At 40.5% G+C, this 17,921-nt stretch overlaps 1 protein-coding gene across 1 annotated transcript in view; it reads right to left on the minus strand.

Moving 5' to 3' along the window:
• GRID1 (glutamate ionotropic receptor delta type subunit 1) overlaps positions 1-17,921 on the minus strand; it is a 1,411,601-nt gene that overhangs the window by 527,545 nt on the left and 866,135 nt on the right. Inside the window, exon 5 of the mRNA XM_007941430.2 lies at positions 14,236-14,289. Within this exon, the coding sequence (XP_007939621.1) occupies positions 14,236-14,289 (54 nt within the window). The remainder of the gene's footprint in view (positions 1-14,235; positions 14,290-17,921) is intronic.

A 17,921-nucleotide genomic window follows, 5' to 3' on the forward strand; every position in this document is an offset into this window, starting at 1 on the left:
ATCCCTGCGTTGTCTCTCCTCACCTGTAGCCCTGGGGCTGAGTTGGGTTAGGAATTGGAAAACCAGTTATACTTGCCCAGAAGTTCACTAGCCCACACTAGTGAAAGACAACAAGAGAAGTGTGCTCACCTGCCTTTCCCCTACATATGCCTGGTGACCAGGGGTGAGAATTCCCCCTTTGCCATCAACCAGTGGCTGGTGATATTGCCCCTTCTACCCTTCCCCTAACCAGTTAACCTAGACCACCTACCTCCACCCATCCTGCAACCCCTTGCCACATTATGTCCCCAGAAGATCATGTGCTTGCAAAATGGATTTTGTGCCAAATATCTGTCACATCCATGGTTGGTGTGCCCATGCATGGACCACACAGCAGGTTGCCACCTTTGAGGCTGTCACACAGTCTGCCACCTTTGAGGGAGGGGGAAAATTCTCCCATGAATTGTACAATAGGCACTTGCCACCACCATAGCTGGAAGTGCTACTGCTGCCCTGCAATCCTTTTTTATTTTCTCTTCTTCCCTTTTTTTTTTTTCCTCTTTCTTCTTTTTCATTTATTTTGCCCTCTTCCTGTTCTTATTTTTTTATCATTTTTTATCATTCCTTTCTCCTATGTCCCATTAGGCAAGAGGCAGACATTGTGTCCCCACTAGTCAGCCACACCCACCACACCAGCTATCCAACAGACAAGTGTCACCACCCACTCCTACACCACTGGATCAATGACAGCCAGTGGACAATACTTGCTCATCAATCCTGAAACTACATGATCAATAAACAGAAGCCTGTGTCTTCACTCCCACTCATTATTCCCATGACCTAGAGTCGGGTAGAGAGTGCCACTGTTCTGCCAAACTGTTGATCAAGTAGCACCTCTACCCCCACACATCCAGATATATATATAAAAAAAAAAAAGTAAAACAAAATCAGGAAAAACAAACCAACACACAATAAACACATAGATACAATAACATCAAAATGTCTCAGAGACAATAGACAACTTTCAATCAAACAAAGAAATGGGACAAGATAGATAACTCAAGCAAGTGACCCAAAATAAAGAATTAGGAAACCTCTCTGAGGGAAAAAATAAAATAAAATAATGGAACTACCTGAAAAGGAATTTAAAAGACTTACTGTGTGATAAGCCCTCCAAAATATCAAGGGAAGCACGAATAAAAATCAAAGAATACACAGGCAATACTTTAGAAGAATTCAGGAAAACAATACAAGAGCAAAATGAAAAAAAAAACAAACAGACAATTAGAAACCATACAAAGACAGCAATTAGAAATCTAACACACTAGAATGACAAAGAAGTAGAATTGAATCAACAGAAAACCAGATCAGTGAATTAGAGGACAAATCTCTTGACACTAATTTGTTTGAGGAAAAGTCAGAAAAAAAAATGAATGAAGAAAGCCTAAGAAATATGTGGGACACTATCAAGAAGAAAAATGTATGTGTGATGGGCCTTCCAGAACAGGAAGAGACCAAAATAAAAACAACAGACAGAATTGTTGAATATTTGCTAGCAGAAAACATCTCTAGTATAATAAAAGATTCAAACATATCCATCCAAGAACCTCAAGGAACACCATACAGAATAGACCCAAAAAGAAAGTCACCACAACATATCAATTAAACTTTCCAAAACCAAAAACAAAGAAAGAATCCTGAGAGCAGCTCAGGAAATATGAAGTTACTTACAAAAGGAAACCAAAAAGACTAAATTCTGATTTATTGCCAAAAAATATCCAGGCAAGAAGCAATGGGATAATGTATATGAAACCTTGAAGAAAAGAAACTGCCTATCAAGAATTATATATCTAGCAAAATTTTTCCTCAAACATGATGGTGAAATTAGGACATTTCCAGATAAACAGAAATTAAGAGAATTGTTAAAATTTAGTCCAAGAAATGTTAAAGGGAATCCTGCAACAGAGAGTCAATAACATCAGACAACAACCTGAGATTAAGACACATGACAATATCACTGGGAAACCAACCCAGACAAAGAATTTCTAAAAATAAAATAAACTTTTTGTTGTGTTGTTGTTTTTATGTGCTATTGAGTTGGCTCCAACTCATTGAAACCCTGTGTACAATAGAATGAAACACTGCCTGTTGTGCACCATCCTCACAATTCTTGCTATATTTGAGCCCATTGTTGCAGCCATCTTGCTGATTGTTTTCCCATTTTTCACTGACCCTTCACTTTACAAAGCATGATATGATGGTATAAATAAATAGGGAGCCAGAGACATCAATCTGTAAAAGACAACAACTACAAAGACAAAAAGGATAAAGAGTATAATTACAGAAATTCCAAACGGAGACGTCAACACTGTATCAAGATAGAACAGACTGTTTTAAATTTAGGAAGATAAAAATATACTACAAAAACTATTACAAGAGACCTATATATATATGCGGGAGCTCTGGTAGCATAACAGCTAAAACACTTGCCTGCCAACCAGACGGCTGGTGGTTCAAATCCACCAGTCACTCCTCAGAAGGAAGGTTGGGCAATCCTACTTCTGTAGTGATACTGCCTCAGAAACCCAAGGAGGGGTCGCTATGAGTTGGGTTTGACTCAACAGCACATAACAACAACAACAACATACATATATGGAAGAATATGCAATGCCTATGGACAAGAAGACTTAACACTGTGAAAATATCAACACTACCCAAAGTGATCTGTATATATAATGTGATCTCAATCTAGCTTCAACAACATTCTTTAAAGAGATGGAAAAACAAGTCACAAAATTTAAATGGAAAGGAAAGAAATCTCAGATAAGAAAAGCACTACATAAGGAGAAAGAGGCCCCACACTTCCCATGTTCAAAACCTACTATCCAGCCACAGTAATCTGTAGGCTACTGGTACAATAGGCTGGTACTGAAATAACAGACACATACACCACCAGAATAGAATTGAAAACCCAGAAGTAAATTCATCCACCTACAGATAGATGGAGGGAAGACTGTACTTGTAAAAGATTTCATTTTCCCTGGGTCCACAATCAACACCCATAAAAGAAGCCGTCAAGAAATCAGATGTCATATTGCACTGAGACACCACTCATCTGTCAGTTTGTCATACTGTGGTGGCTTACATGTCCTGTGAGGCTGGAGGCTATGCCATCAGTATTTCAAGTACCATCAAATTCAACCATGGTGGACAGGTTTCAGCAGAGCTTCCAGACTGAAACAGCTTGGAAGAAGGCCATCCACTTCTCAAAGAACTGGCCACTGAAAACCTTACAAAGAGCAGTGAAACAATATCTGATATATTACTGTAAAATTTTATTAATAGCCCCAATGCACTGTCTGATATAGTACTGAAAGATGAGCCCCACAGGTTGGAAGACACTCAAAAATACAACTGGGGAAAAGCTGACCATCAAAGTAGAGTCAACCTTAATGACATGGATGGAGTTAAGTTTTCAGGATCTCCATTTGTTGATAGAGCATGACAAAAAATGGGAAGAAACAGCTGCAAACATTCATTAATAATTGGAACGTGGAATGTATGAAGTACAAATCTAGGAAAATTGGAAGTTGCCAAAAATGAAATGGAACACATAAAGATCAATATCCTAGGTATTAGCTGAAATGGACTGGTATTGGCCATTGTGGTAGTTAAGATTATGTGTCAACTTGGCTGGGCTTGGTTGAGTGGCTGGGCAGCTGGATGTAGTCATTTTCCATGGTGAGATTGGTAATCAACTCCATGGTGGAATCTACCAGAGCAGCTGAGTAGCTGTTTTAGGGATATGGTCTTCTTCCAGTATATAAGAAAAAACTTTGAAAAGGTGTCTATCTTTTGGCATGCTTGAATACTGCATGTAACCGAGTCATTGCTCAGTAGCCTACCATGTTGTCTGCCAATCTTGGGACTCTTGATGGACTTGAATCAATGGCCTGCCATGTAGTTTGGTAATATCGGGACTGTATCTTTTTACTTGTTGACCTGGGGTTTGTCAACATCAACAGCCAGCAGCTGCCTGAGCAAAGAAAGCCTCCAGCTCCAGTGGCCAGCAGCAAGAGGCAGAGATGAAGCTCAAGATTGTGGGGCTTTCACCCAGCCCCTAGAGGCTGGCACTTTGAACTCAGGCTTGTAGCCTCCAAAACTGTAAGAGAACAAACTGCTGTTTGTTAAAGTCATCCATCTGTTGCATTTCTGTGATAGGAGCATTGTTGTTGTTATTGTTATGTGCCGTCAAGTCAGGCCTGACTTATAGTGACCTCTCCTTGGGTTTCTGAGGCAGTATCACTACAGAAGTAGGTTGCCCATCCTTCCTTCCAAGAAGTGGCTAGTGGGTTTGAACTGCCAGCCTTCTGGTTAGCAGTCAAGTGTCTTAGGCACTATGCTACCAGAGCTCCTGAGCATTAGGTAACCAAAACAGTCATTACGAATCAGGCAATCATATAATCTACTATGCCAGGTATGACAAATTGAAGAGGAATGGTGTTGTATTCATTGTCTCAGAGAATGTTTCAAGATCTATCCTAAAGTACAATGCTGTCAGTAATAGGATAATATCTGTATGCCTACAAGGAAAACCAGTTAATACTAATATTATTCACATTTACACACCAAACTCTAGAGCCAACGAGGAGGACATTGAAGATTTTATCAACTTCTATAGTCTACAACTGAGCAAACATGCAATCAAGATGTATTGATTATTACTGGTGATTAGAATGTGAAAGTTGGAAACAAAGAAAAATCAACAATAGTTGGAAAATATGGCCTTGGTGATGGAAATGACATCAGAGATTGCATGACAGAATTTTGCAAAACCAATGACTTATTCATTGCAAATACCTTTTTCAACAATGTAAATGGTGGCTATACACATGGACCTCACCAGATGGAATACACAGGAATCAGGTCAACTGCATCAGTGGAAAGAGGCAATGGAGAAGCTCAATATCTTAAGCCAAAACAAGGTGAGGGGATGACTGTGAAACACACCATCAATTGCTAATATTGCAAGTTCAAGTTGAAGCTGAAGACAATTAAAAGAAGTCCACAAGAGCCAAAATATAACTTAGTTGTATCTCACTTGAATTTAGAGACCATCTGAAGAACAAATTTGATGCATTCAACACCAATTACTGAAAACCAGATGAATTGTAGGATGACATCAAGAACATCATCCATGAAGAAAGCAAAGGTCATTAAAGAGAGAGGAAAGGAAGAAAAAACCACAATGGATGTCAGAAGAGACTCTGAAACTTGCTCTTGAATGGAGAGTAGCTAAAGCAAAGGGAAGAAATGACAAGAAGAAAGAGCTGAACAGAAAATATCAAAGACCAGCTCAAAAAGACAAAGTCAATTATTATAATGAAGTAAATATGCAAAGACCTGGAGTTAGAAAACCAAAAGGGAAGAACATGTTCAGCATTTCTCAAGCTGAAAGAATTAAAAAAGAAAATCAAACCTTGAGTTGCAATATCAAAACATTCTATGGGCAAAATAGTGAATGATGCAGGAAACATCAGAACAAGATAGAAGAAATACACAGTCAGTGTACAAAAAATAATTGGTTAATGTTCAACTATTTCAGGGGATGGCACATGATCAAGAATCAATGGTATTGAAGGAAGAAATTGAAGCTGTACTGAAGGAATTGGTGAAAAATAAGGCTTCAGGAATTGATGGAATACCCGTTAAGATGTTTCAACAAATGGGTGCTCCACTGGAGACACTTACTTGTCCATGCCAAGTAATTTGGAAGACAGCTACTCAACCAACTGACTGGAAGAGATCCATATTTGTGCCCATTCCAAAGAAACCTGACCCAACAGAATGTGGAAATTATTGAACAATATCATACAGAAGTAAATTTTTCTGAAGATAATCCAAAAATGGTTGTAGCCATATATTGACCAGGGATTGTAAGAAATGCAAGCTGGATTCTGAAGAGGATGTGGAACATCACATTGATGTCAGATGGATCTTGGCTGAAAGCAAAGAATATCAGACAGACGTTTACTTGTGTTTTATTGATTATACAAAAGCATTCAACTGTGTGGATCATAACAAATTATGGATAATATTGCAAAGAATGGAAATTCCAGAACACTTAATTGTGCTCATGAGGAATCTATACATAGACCAAGAGGCTGTCATTTGAACAGAACAAGGAGATATGGCATGGCTTACTATCAGGAAGGGTGTGAATCAAGATTGTATCTTTTTACCCTATTTACTCAATCTGTATGCTGAGTGAATAATGCAGGAAACTGGACTATATGAAGAAAAACACAGCATCAGGATTGGAGGAAGACTCATTAACAACCTGTGACATGCATTTGACAAAATCTTGGTTGCTCAAAGTGAAGATGACTTGAAGTACTTACTGATGAAAATGAAGATTACAGCCTTCAGTATGGGTTACACCTCAACATAAGGGAAACTAAAATGCTCACAACTGGACCAATAAGGGACATCATGAGAAATAGAGAGAAGATTGAAGTTTTCAAAGATTTCATATTACTTGGATCCACAATCAATACCAATGGAAGCAGTAGTCAAGAAATCAGATGTTGTATTGCACTGGGCATACTGGTGGAAAAGACCTCTTTAAGGTGTTGAAGAACAAAGATGTCGCTTTGAAGACTAAGGTGCACCTAAGTCGGGGCTGACTCGAAAGCACATAACAACAACAACAACAACAACAACCTAAGCCATGGTATTTCAATCACCTCAATCATGAATATGTATGTGAAAGCTGGACAATGAACAAGGAAGACCAAAAAAGAATTAAAGCCTTTGAATTGTGGAGTTGGTGAAGAACAATGAAAATCCCATGAACTACCAGAAGAATGAACAAACTTGTCCTGGTAGAAGTGCAGGTGGAATGTTCCTTAGAAGTGAAAATGGTACTTGATAAAGTGGAGGGTCAGAGAAAAAAGGGAAAGTCCCTCATGAGATGGATGGACACAGTGGCTGTAATGATGGGCTCAAGTATAGCAAGTATTGTGAGGATGGTGCAGGACTGGGCAGTGTTTCTTTCTGTTATACATATGGACACTGTGAGTTGCAATCAATCAGACAGCACATAACAACATGGACAGATGAGCTTTGATAAAATATTTTTAATTGAATAACAATGAAAATAACATATTATGATTTGTGAGATACCACCATATCACTTGTTGTTGTTGTTGTTATTTGCCTTCGAGTCGGCCCCGACTCATAGCGACCCCTCCTTGGGTTTCCGAAGCAGTATCACTACGGCAGTAGGATTTCCCAACCTTCCTTCCGAGGAGTGGCTGGTGGGTTTGAACAGCCAGCCTTCTGGTTAGCAGTCAAGTGCCTTAGGCACTATGCTACCAGAGCTCCCACCATATCACTTAGGGGAAACATTATGGCACTAAAGAAAAGAAAGGGTTCAACTCAATAATTTCAACTTCTCCCTTAAGAAATAGGAAAAAGAGCAAATTAAATACAAAGTAAACAGAAAATAATAAAGGTAAAATTAAAATTAATATAATAGGATACAGAAAAATAATATAGAAAATCAAAGAAACCAGCAGCACGTCCTTTGAGATGACAGACAAAATTGATAAACTTCCAGCCAATGGATCAGGAAAAAAAGAGAGAGATACAATTTATAAATAACAGGAATGAGAGAGATTATATGATTAAAGATTGAACCATATTAAAAAGGTAATAAGGAAATATTATGAACAACTTTTTACCTATAAACTTGACAAGGTATATAAAATGGAAAAATTCCTTAAAAGAATGAATTACCAAAGCTCAGTCAAGAGGAAATAAGTAACTTTAAAAACTCTGGATGTCTGTTAAACAAATTAATTTGTAGTTAAACACTTTGCCACAAATAAAACATCAAGAACAGATGGCTTCACTGGTGAATACTATCAAAAACTTAAGGACAAAATATTACCAATTCTCTAAAAACTCTTCCAGAAAATTAAAAATGAGATATTTTCCAACTCATTCTATGAAGCCAATATTACCATGATGCCAAAACAAGAGAAAAACATCAAAAGAAAGGAAACAAAAGCATGCTATCCTTCATGAACATAAAAGCAAAAATATTACTCTAAATTTTAACAAATTAAATCTAATAATATATTTTAAAATTATAATACATTATGACAAGTGGATTTTATCCGAGAGTTTAATGATGGAAAATCAACTGGTGCAATTTATCCCATTAACAAACTAAAAACAAAAGTATGTTATTTCAATACACATAGAAAAGGTATTGGACAATGTTCCATATCACAAACTTTCTCCACATCTCACAACCTCTTCTCCAAGTAAATCAGGCCCATAACATGCTCATCACTAACATTAACTGGGAAGGAGTAAATGTATTAAAAAGTCATCACATAATGAAAACAAACCAAACCATGTGCCTTTGAGTGTTTATCTTTAATCCAGTTCTGTGGTTTCAACCCATCCAGAGGTGCTTTGGAAGAAAACCCTGGCAGAGCAAGTAGTTGGACCTTTGGGGCTTGGGACCAGGGTCACAGGGGACATCAAGTTCAATTGCCATAATGTACTACATAAAAACATTGTTCCACGTCCTACTTCAGTGAGTAGTGACTGGGATCTTAAAATCTTGCAAGCAGCCATCTAGATGCAATGATGGGTCTCTCCTCATCCAGAGCAAAGAAGAATGAAGAAAACCAAAGAAACATTGAAAAAATTAGTCCAAGGGACTGGTACACCATATGATCCTCAGGCTACATGACTATGAGACCAGAAGAACTAGATAGTGTCCAGCTACCACTTGGAGGGGGATCTGTGTAGAAGATCCTGAATAGAATGGGAGAACAATTTGGAACAAAACTCAAAATCATGGAAAAAAAAAAAAAAAAGGATGAGATTTGTTGGTCTGATAAAGCCTGGGGGAACCCTTGAGGCTATGGCCCCTAGCTGCCCTTCAGGTCTGTAATGGAACCCATTCCTGTGGTTTCCAGCCAAACCAAAGGCAGGCATATGAGCTGAACATTTACATCAGGTAGATACAATCATTGGAGAGATCAATCATGGGAGGATAGAAGGGTTGTGTATGCACAGGAAGATGGCTCGAGGAGAAGGAGTGCATGTGAGGGAAGGACACAGGGAAGAGGTGACTATGGGAAGGAAGTGAGAGGAGAGCTGTTGCATTGTGGGAGATTACAGTCAATGTCATGAGACAAAATGTATGTGAACTGCTATATGGAAGATGAATTTGCTCTGTAAACTTTCACCTAAATCACAAGAAAACTAAAAAAGAAAGAAACAAAGAAAGCCCTGGCAATCTGCTTCCAAAAAGTCACAGCCACAAAAACTCTGTGGAGCAATTTTACTCCAAGCACACAGGGTCACCATAAAATGGAAGTAACTCAGTGACATCTGAATGTGCATTAACATGCCTTAAGCAAAACATTTTCAAAAATCTACTCTTTGCAGGGGCACTGCAGATTTAGTGGTAAGCTGCATTCTAGCCATGTACTCAGGGAATTCATAGTCTAATGTCTACCTTGACTAATGACACATTTTGCTTTTCACGTGCTCCTTCTAATGCTCACTTTCTTACAAGCTAATATAATGAAAATGAAAATGTAGTTAAATCCCAAAGCACATCCACTTGCCAATGTCCCCCCACCTGAGCCCAGAGACCCTAGAAGCTACCCATGAGACCCACAGACAGGATCACAACCCCTTCTCCACATCACATAACCCCTTCCGCATGTAAACCAGGACTGTAATGCTAAACACCAACATTACCCATGGAGGGGTAGATGTACTAAAAATCCAACTCATACAAATACAGAAAGCAAATGAATATATGTGCCCGTGAATGTGTCTTTAATCAGGAAAATACATTAACCAAGGTATGCACAAAGGAAGAAAGTGAAGGATGAAGCCTGTAAGGAACATGGGAGGAGGATTGTAGCTAAAGGACCAGAGGCCTCCTTGGAGACAGATGTGGGGGAAAAGAAAAACAGATTGGAGAAGGTGTGAAGAATTAAATGTCCATCATTCTACAAATGTATTTGTATGTTCTCTAAGAATTCCCAGTTGTATAGTAGAGCTAACAAGGGACAAGTTTATGGTCACTTCTTGGCTACAGTCAGCTACCCAGAGGGACCAAGTAGTTGAACCTGTGGGCTTGGGACCATAGTCACAGAGACCATCAAGCTCAATTGGCATAACATATTACACAAAACATTGTTTCACCTTCCACTTTGGTGAGTAGTGACTGGGATCTTAACAGCTTGCAAGCAGCCATCTAGATGCAACGATGGGTCTATCCTCATTCAGAGCAAAGAAGAATGAAGAAAACCAAAAATTCATGGAAACAATTAGTCCAAGTGACTGGTACACCATGTGATCCTCAACCTATACAACTATGAGACCAGAAGAGCTAGATGGTGCCTGGCTACCACTGTCAACCACTTGGAAGGGATGTTGGAGATCCTGGATAGCAAGGGAGAACAATGTGGAATAAAACTCAAAATCATTTGGAAATTAAAAAAGGGGAGGGGGGACCAAGTTTGCTGGTCTGGAGGAGCCTGCTGGAATCACTGAGACTATAGCCCCTACTTGTCGTTCAGGTCTGGAATTGAACCCATACCTGTGGCTTCCAGCCAAACAAAAGATAGGCATATGAGTTGAACATTTACCTGAGGTAGATACACTCCTTAGAGAGAACAATCATGTGAGAAAGAAGAGTTGTTTATGTACAGGAAGATAGTTCAGGGGGCAGGAGTGCATGGAGGGATGGATGCAGGGAAGAGGTAACTATTGGAAGGAAGTGAGAGGGAAGCTGTTGCATTGTGGTAAATTGTGGTCAATGTCATGAGACAAAGTGTATGTAAAGTGCTTTATGGAAAGTGAATTTGTTCTGTAAACTTTCACACAAATCCCATTTAAAAAAAAAAAAAAAGAATGAAATGTCCTTCTTCCAGAGAAGTGTTGTGTGGTTTGAGGAAGTAGAAGACATGGCCCTCACTGTGTAGTGGATGGAATTCTAGATATAATGGTGGAGGGTAAGCCACCAAATCCCTATTGATTGAGCCCTATTTTTCTTCTCTCACCTTATTGTATCCCTAGCCATTACCTATGACTAAGAGAAAGGCAGTAATTTCCCAGCTGCAAATAATGGGTCTGTCTTTGGATAACTTGGATAACTTAAAACATTTTCTAGACTCTAAAATTACATCACTGCAATAAGAACACAATTTTTATTTTCAGTGGGGTATGCTGAATATGGCTGGCCTCAAAGATACATCTGCATGTAATTGAGATAGCACCTTGGTCATAAACAGAAGGCTGCACTGTGGTCCAAGAGTCAGTGTTTTATAAGACACCCCAACTTTGCATTGCAGACTTCAAAATGACCTCGAGATAGTACCAAACCAAACCTAATGCATACCTGGCAATATGCATACCTCAGCCCTACTGTTCTCTCTTTACTGAATCAGGCCCTGACAATCAGTTAAGGATCTTTGCCAAGATCATGAGCATGATCACTGGGAGCATAATTGGTGGAAAGGCCCTAGCTTTGGAGCCAAACATATTTTAGATCAAACAGCAGATACACTATCTCATAAACCGGGCATGTTAGTTAAATACTCAAGCCTCTACTTTCCCATCTGTAAAAAGAGGATGATAATAAAACTGCCCTATGGAGTCGTTGGGTAACAAATGAAAGTTTCTGACAAGTGCCTGGCATATAATAGGTGATCAGGAAATGTTAGCTCTCAAGAGGAAGAGCATCCACAGAGAACAGAGAGCCAAGCAAGGTGGAAGAAGGAGGTTCTAGAGGCCCCTTGCTCCTACAGGAGCAGATGCTTAGTCCAGGACATGTCCACAATCAGCGTAAACAGGTTATTCAGCCCAGAGTGTACTGCTGACCATTGGGGGAAGGGTACAACAAGCCTCTTCTGTGAGGTTGTTCCAGTGTGTACCACACTTGACTCTTCCTGGTGACACTGCCACTTGGGGCCTCAATTGCACCTACAATGCCAGTGGAGAATTCCCAGGGGGCATCTCACACTACTGTTATCTGAAATTAACCCAGGCACTGAAGAGGGAGTCATGAGGGACAGACAGAAGGCCCTTGAATTAGGGAGGAGATACACAGAAATGAATAGGAAACGGGTTAGGAAAAGGGGAAATTGAGCACATTTCTAAAGACTGGCAACAGAGTTATTCAATTTGGATAAAACCCACACTCAGACATTCACATTAAGGGATACTCAGAATGAGTCCTTTTCTGGAACAAAGGAAAGTGGATTTAAAGAATCTCTAGAGAAGCTGGCAAAGCACAGAAGTTCTGTAATTAATGAGAAACAAGGAGGCCTCGTGTCAGTTCTAAAGTGTGAGATGGCTATCTGATTCCTGCTATTAATTACCAGTACAACCTTGCACACTCTAAGGTAAATGGATGATTACAGCATCTCTTACAGCCCTGTGTAGACATGGAGCTAATAGAATGTGAATTTTGGGAGGAAAACTGAAAAGTAGGCCTTGTAAACTGTTACTATCTAACAATATCTGCACAATTACTAAAATAAACCACACAACACTATTTCAGTAATATAATCATTAAAAAAAATAATAATTACCCATATAATAAACCTTGCCTCTTCCAGAATGGAGCCATTAGGAATTGATCAGATAATTTGATAATTTTGGAACAGCAGAAGGCCACTGCCCTGATGAAAGCCAAACCAGAAAACTCTCAGTCAATAGCACATCTGTCTTTGTCAAGTGTTAGGTATTGAATTGGATGCCCCAAAAATAAGTGTCAACTTGGCTTGGCCATGATTCTCAGTATTATGTAATTATCCTCCTTTTTTTGATCTGATATAATTATCTTGTCAATCTTCACCTCTATGAAGTTAATAAGGCAGGATTAAAAGCAGCTATGTTAATGAGACAGGATGCAATCTACAGGATTAGGCTCTATCTTGAGTCAATCTCTTTTGAGACATAAAAGAGATTAAACAAGCAAGCTGAGGAGGAACCTAACTACAATCAAGAAAGAAGAGCTGGGAGTAGAGTTTGTCCTTTGGATCTCATGTCCCTGCCCTGAGAACCTCTAGACCCAGAGGAAGACTGATGCCAAGAAACATGTACCTCTAAGAAACACCAGATCCACACATGTTGAAAGGAGCATAGGACCTTCTCCCAAAGCCAAAAGAGACAGAAAACTTTCCCCTGTAGCTGGCACTTTGAATTCACACTTCAAGCCTCCTAAACTGTGAAAGAATAAATTTCTGTTTCTTAAAGCCATCCACTTGCAATATTTCTGTTACAGAAGTACTAGATAACTAAGACACCAGGGCCTCCCGAATGGATGTGTGGACAGAGGGGATTACTCAGGAAAGCTAGGGATGTGGTGACAGGGTACTCCTGTGTAATGCTTGCAGTCTGGAGGAAGCCCAGAAGTTTTATATCAGCCATGGCTGGGCAGGGTGTAATTTGTGGAAAGTACACCAGGACACATATCTTCATCCCATTTTTTTTCCAGGGTTCCAACCAGTGGATGGCCAGTAGTTGAAGAGACTTTCCATTTACACCCTTCAAATGATTATACTGATCCCTATTCATTCGCACCAGCTGCACAGGTTTGTGCACACATATATACACATACACAGTCACATACACACTTATAAATATGCATATATACACTCACATGCACATACATTCTAACACACATACTTTCCCTATGCACTCACATACATACTCTAAAACACACATACATGCACACACACATTACACACATACTCAAACACACATATACACACACATTTAGGCATACATGTAAGCATACGTTCATACATGCCTCCAACCTCTTGCAGAAAATGTGGTCTCTGCCCTACCTGATGCCTCTAACCACTCTGCACTGCATTTTGTGACCTGTTAAAACCTCTTCAGCCTGACTCCTGACACCCTGATTGTTTGTTGCACACTGGCTGCCTGACCTCACCACACAGGCCTTGTGCCTGACTTTACTTCTCTCTAACTTCTGACTTCCTGTGGACTTCAGTGTGGATCCTTCTCGTGGTGCCCACATGCCCCAGGTAAGCATTTTACCAGGTCAAACCTGGCCCTCTCCTTGGTATGTGGGGTGGTATTCTCACTCAACTCTATACATAAGAATGGAGCTTGAACAGATGGCTCTACTGGGCAGAAGGCTTACCCAAGTTGTGCCCCTTGACCTGTGGAGGAGGTTCTTACCTCATTCACAAAGACCCAGTGGCTGTCCTTGGAAGCTAGATTGGTCTCCACAGCCTGTAGAGAGAAAGAGAGAACACACATGAGCAAAAGCAAGCCACAGGCTGGCAGACACGCAGGACGATTGCTGGGACAGGTTTCATAAATACTGTTCTGGAAGGTTTCCCTAAAAGAACAGGGCATGTCACTCCATGTGAACACTGATATCTGGCTTCCTGCTGTTCTTGTGAGTTTTGACGCAGCAGCCCAGGGCAAGACAGAAGCTTCAACTTACAGGGCCACCCTGTGTTGCCTCCCTCCTAAATACCGAGCCCCTTCCTGGAGAAAGCCTACAAACTTTCTGGAGCAGCAATCAGAGTGAGGGAACCTCAATGCCCGAGGGTACAGGTCAGAAAACCATAAGGAGGGGTTGATGGCAGTTCTTCTAACCATGAGGAATGACATTAGGAAGACAGAGACTTACAGCTGGGGCTTAGAGCTGCCTTCGGTTCTATAGGAGCAGGATGCACAGAACTAGGCTTGTTCTAGCTCCTTGACAGTTAACTCTCACCTCATGATTCTCTTTTCACAACACATATGCATATACACACTCAAACACATACTTCACAATGTATGCTATTCTTGTGCTACAGTATCAAAAACAAACAACCTATTGCCATTGAATTGATTCCAACTCATGGTGACCCCTTGTGTGTCAGAGTGGAATGATGCTCCATAGGTTGTTCAAGGATCTGATTTTCAGAAATAGATCCCCAGGCCTTTCTATCTAGGTGCCCCTGAATGGACTCAAACCTCTAACCTTTCAGTTAACAGCCAAGTGTGTTAACTGTTTGCACTATGAAGAACTCACCGTGCTAAAGTATTTACCAGTTCATTCACTTTTTATAGTCTATCTCCTCCACCAGGCCGTTGGTTCCATGACAACAGGAACAATATCTGTTTTGGTCACAGTCATGTCCCAGAACTTTACACTCTATGCAGCAGTTGCCATCAAGTCAATTCTGAACACATCTCCATGTGTGTCACAGTAGAACTGTGCTCTACAGGGGTTTCAATGGCTGATATTTTTGGAAGTAGACTACCAGACATTTCTTCAAGACACCTCTGGGTAGACTCAAAACTCCACTCTTTCAGTTAGCAACTGAGCATATTAATTTTTTATATTACCCAGGGACTCCCAGCACTTGTAGGTGTTTGATAAATATTGTTTAATGTAAGTATTGGAGACCAAGGCAGATAAGACCCAGTATCTGATTTTATACTTATTTACTTATTTTTTTATGAGTGCTTTTCCTTTCTTCAACTGGAAAGAAAATAGATTCAGAGACATGGAAGAGAATTACAGATTCTAAGCATGACTTGTAAGAACATTCACAGTTAACATATACAAAGCGCTTGCTGAGCACCAGGCACCATGCCAGATCATTTATGTACCTGAGAGAGTCATCAAATCATAATCCATTTTTTTTCTTAATATACATTTTTGTAACATAATTTTTATTACTTTTTTTATTTAAAAAATATAGAAAAATTAAAATATTTGGAATCATCCCATAATCCCATCCCATTTTTAGAAACCTCATAAAGTAGGGAAAATGCCTCCCTTTATTCCTCCAAATTTATACCCCAGACATCATTTGATGTGTCCCCTTCCATATCATCCCTGTACTTTTATGGTCACATTTTTAAGTATGCATCTACATACACATATCAGGAAGAAGTTTTTATTAGAATGAAATCATAAAATGCACATCAGTTTATAACTTTTTTTTCACTAATCTACATATCAAGAAGGAGCAGTTGGGGTTCAGAGGTAGAATTCTTGCCTTCCATTTGGGAGATCCAGGCTCAATTCCCAGCCAATGAACGCAGCCACTACCCATCTATCAGTAGAGGCTTGAGTGTTTCTGTGATTCTGAACAAGTTTCAGCAGAGCTTCCAATCTAAAGTAGACTAGGAATAAAGGCCTGAAAATCTACTTCTAAGAACAGCCAGTGAAAACCCTATGGATCACACTAGAACCAATTTACAACTGATTATGGAGATGGTATAGAACTGGTCAGCATCTCATTCTGATGTACAAGAGGTCTCCATGAGTCAGGGACAAACTCAACAGCAGCTTAACAACAAAACATATCGAGAATATCTTTCCAGGTCAGCTCATTGAGATCAGACTCATTCTTCTTAATAAATGAGGCTGAGAGGGGAAAATGGGCAACACCATGACCCAGACACTGTGTAGCTGAGCAGAGAACTGACCTTAGGTCTGCCCAGTGCTGAATTCTTGCAGGCTGATGTTGCACAACAGTTCTGTTAGAATCTCACCTATACTAAACTGCACAAGCTTGCTGGCAAACAAAGGAATCATGTGGAAAACAGGCAGTGAGAGTGCACAGATGAGCACTAACATATCAGTCTTCTATATACAACACCCCAAAGGACACAGAGTACACATGACTGTCTTCCCTGAGTCAGGCTAAGGTGAGGACAGAGACCCTGGTCACTTTAGCCTATGAATGAGAGGGTAGCATCACCAGAAAGAGACAAACAAGTCTAAGAGCCTGGACTGTGTGGGACAACTCCACCCTGCTCCCCACTGTGAAAACCTCTTATCTCAGTCTGCTCATCTGGAAAGTGTAAATAGCACTTGTTCCTCCTGTCTGCCAAAGTATGTGACATATTTTAAGTCCTCAGTCTCAAGAAGAGAAAACAGATAGAGTGGAATCCCTTAAGTCCCAAGCCTTTTCCAAGAAGTCTTCCCACCTCTTTATAGGGCCCACCTTTGCTCCTAGACTTGCTTGCATTCTGCCTTGGATCCTGAGAAGGAGTCTTCTTTCTCATACTACTCAAGTTCTCCTTCTTGACATTTCTCTTCATGAGCTACATCTCCACAAACCCACCCTTCACCAGGGAAAATTATGTATTTAAACACACCTTGGCTGGCTCACTCCCCTACATCAGGAAGATGGTTCAGGAGTTATCTCCCTGCACCTACAAGAAAGGAGATGCCACAGGATGCCAAGCTGTATGCCTGGCAGCCAGTGGTGCTTCTGCCCCGTTCTACACACTTGGTAATCCAGGCCCTCTCCATAGACGCCACAAGGACTCAAGAACCAGAAATCCCTAAGGAGTCCTGGGATGAGGAAGGTAAGGGAGAACACTTTGGGATGGAGGCATGTCATGCTGCCCAGTCCAGAATCTCTTGCCTCAACACATACTCACGCCCTGGTGGGAAGGTAATAATGGGAGATGTGGAGAAGGAGTGAAAGGAGGATATTCTGCAGCACAGGGCTGGACTCTGGCTCACCTTGACTCTCAGAAGTTCAGCATTTTCTTAGTCCCCATGTGGAGGACATTGATGACACATTTATCAAATTTGCACATGATACAGAGCTGTTGTTGTTGTTGTTAAGTGCCGTCGAGTCGTTTCCGACTCATAGCGACCCCATGCACAGCAGAACGAAACACTGCCCGAACGCGCACCAGCCCCACAATCCCTGCTATACTCGAGCCCATCATCGCAGCCACTGTATCAATCCATCTCCCTGAAGGCCTCTACCTCTTTCGTCGACCCTCCACCCTACCAAGCATGACATCCTTCTCCAGGGAATGGTCCCTTCTGACAACATGACAAAAATAGGTGAGACGAAGTCTGGCCATTCTTGCTTCCAAGGAGCATTCTGGCTGCA

The sequence above is a fragment of the Orycteropus afer genome, unplaced genomic scaffold, assembly GCF_000298275.1.
Source record: "Orycteropus afer afer isolate SDZICR_OR568_19922 unplaced genomic scaffold, OryAfe1.0 scaffold00080, whole genome shotgun sequence".
In the NCBI taxonomy this organism is placed as follows: domain Eukaryota; kingdom Metazoa; phylum Chordata; class Mammalia; order Tubulidentata; family Orycteropodidae; genus Orycteropus; species Orycteropus afer.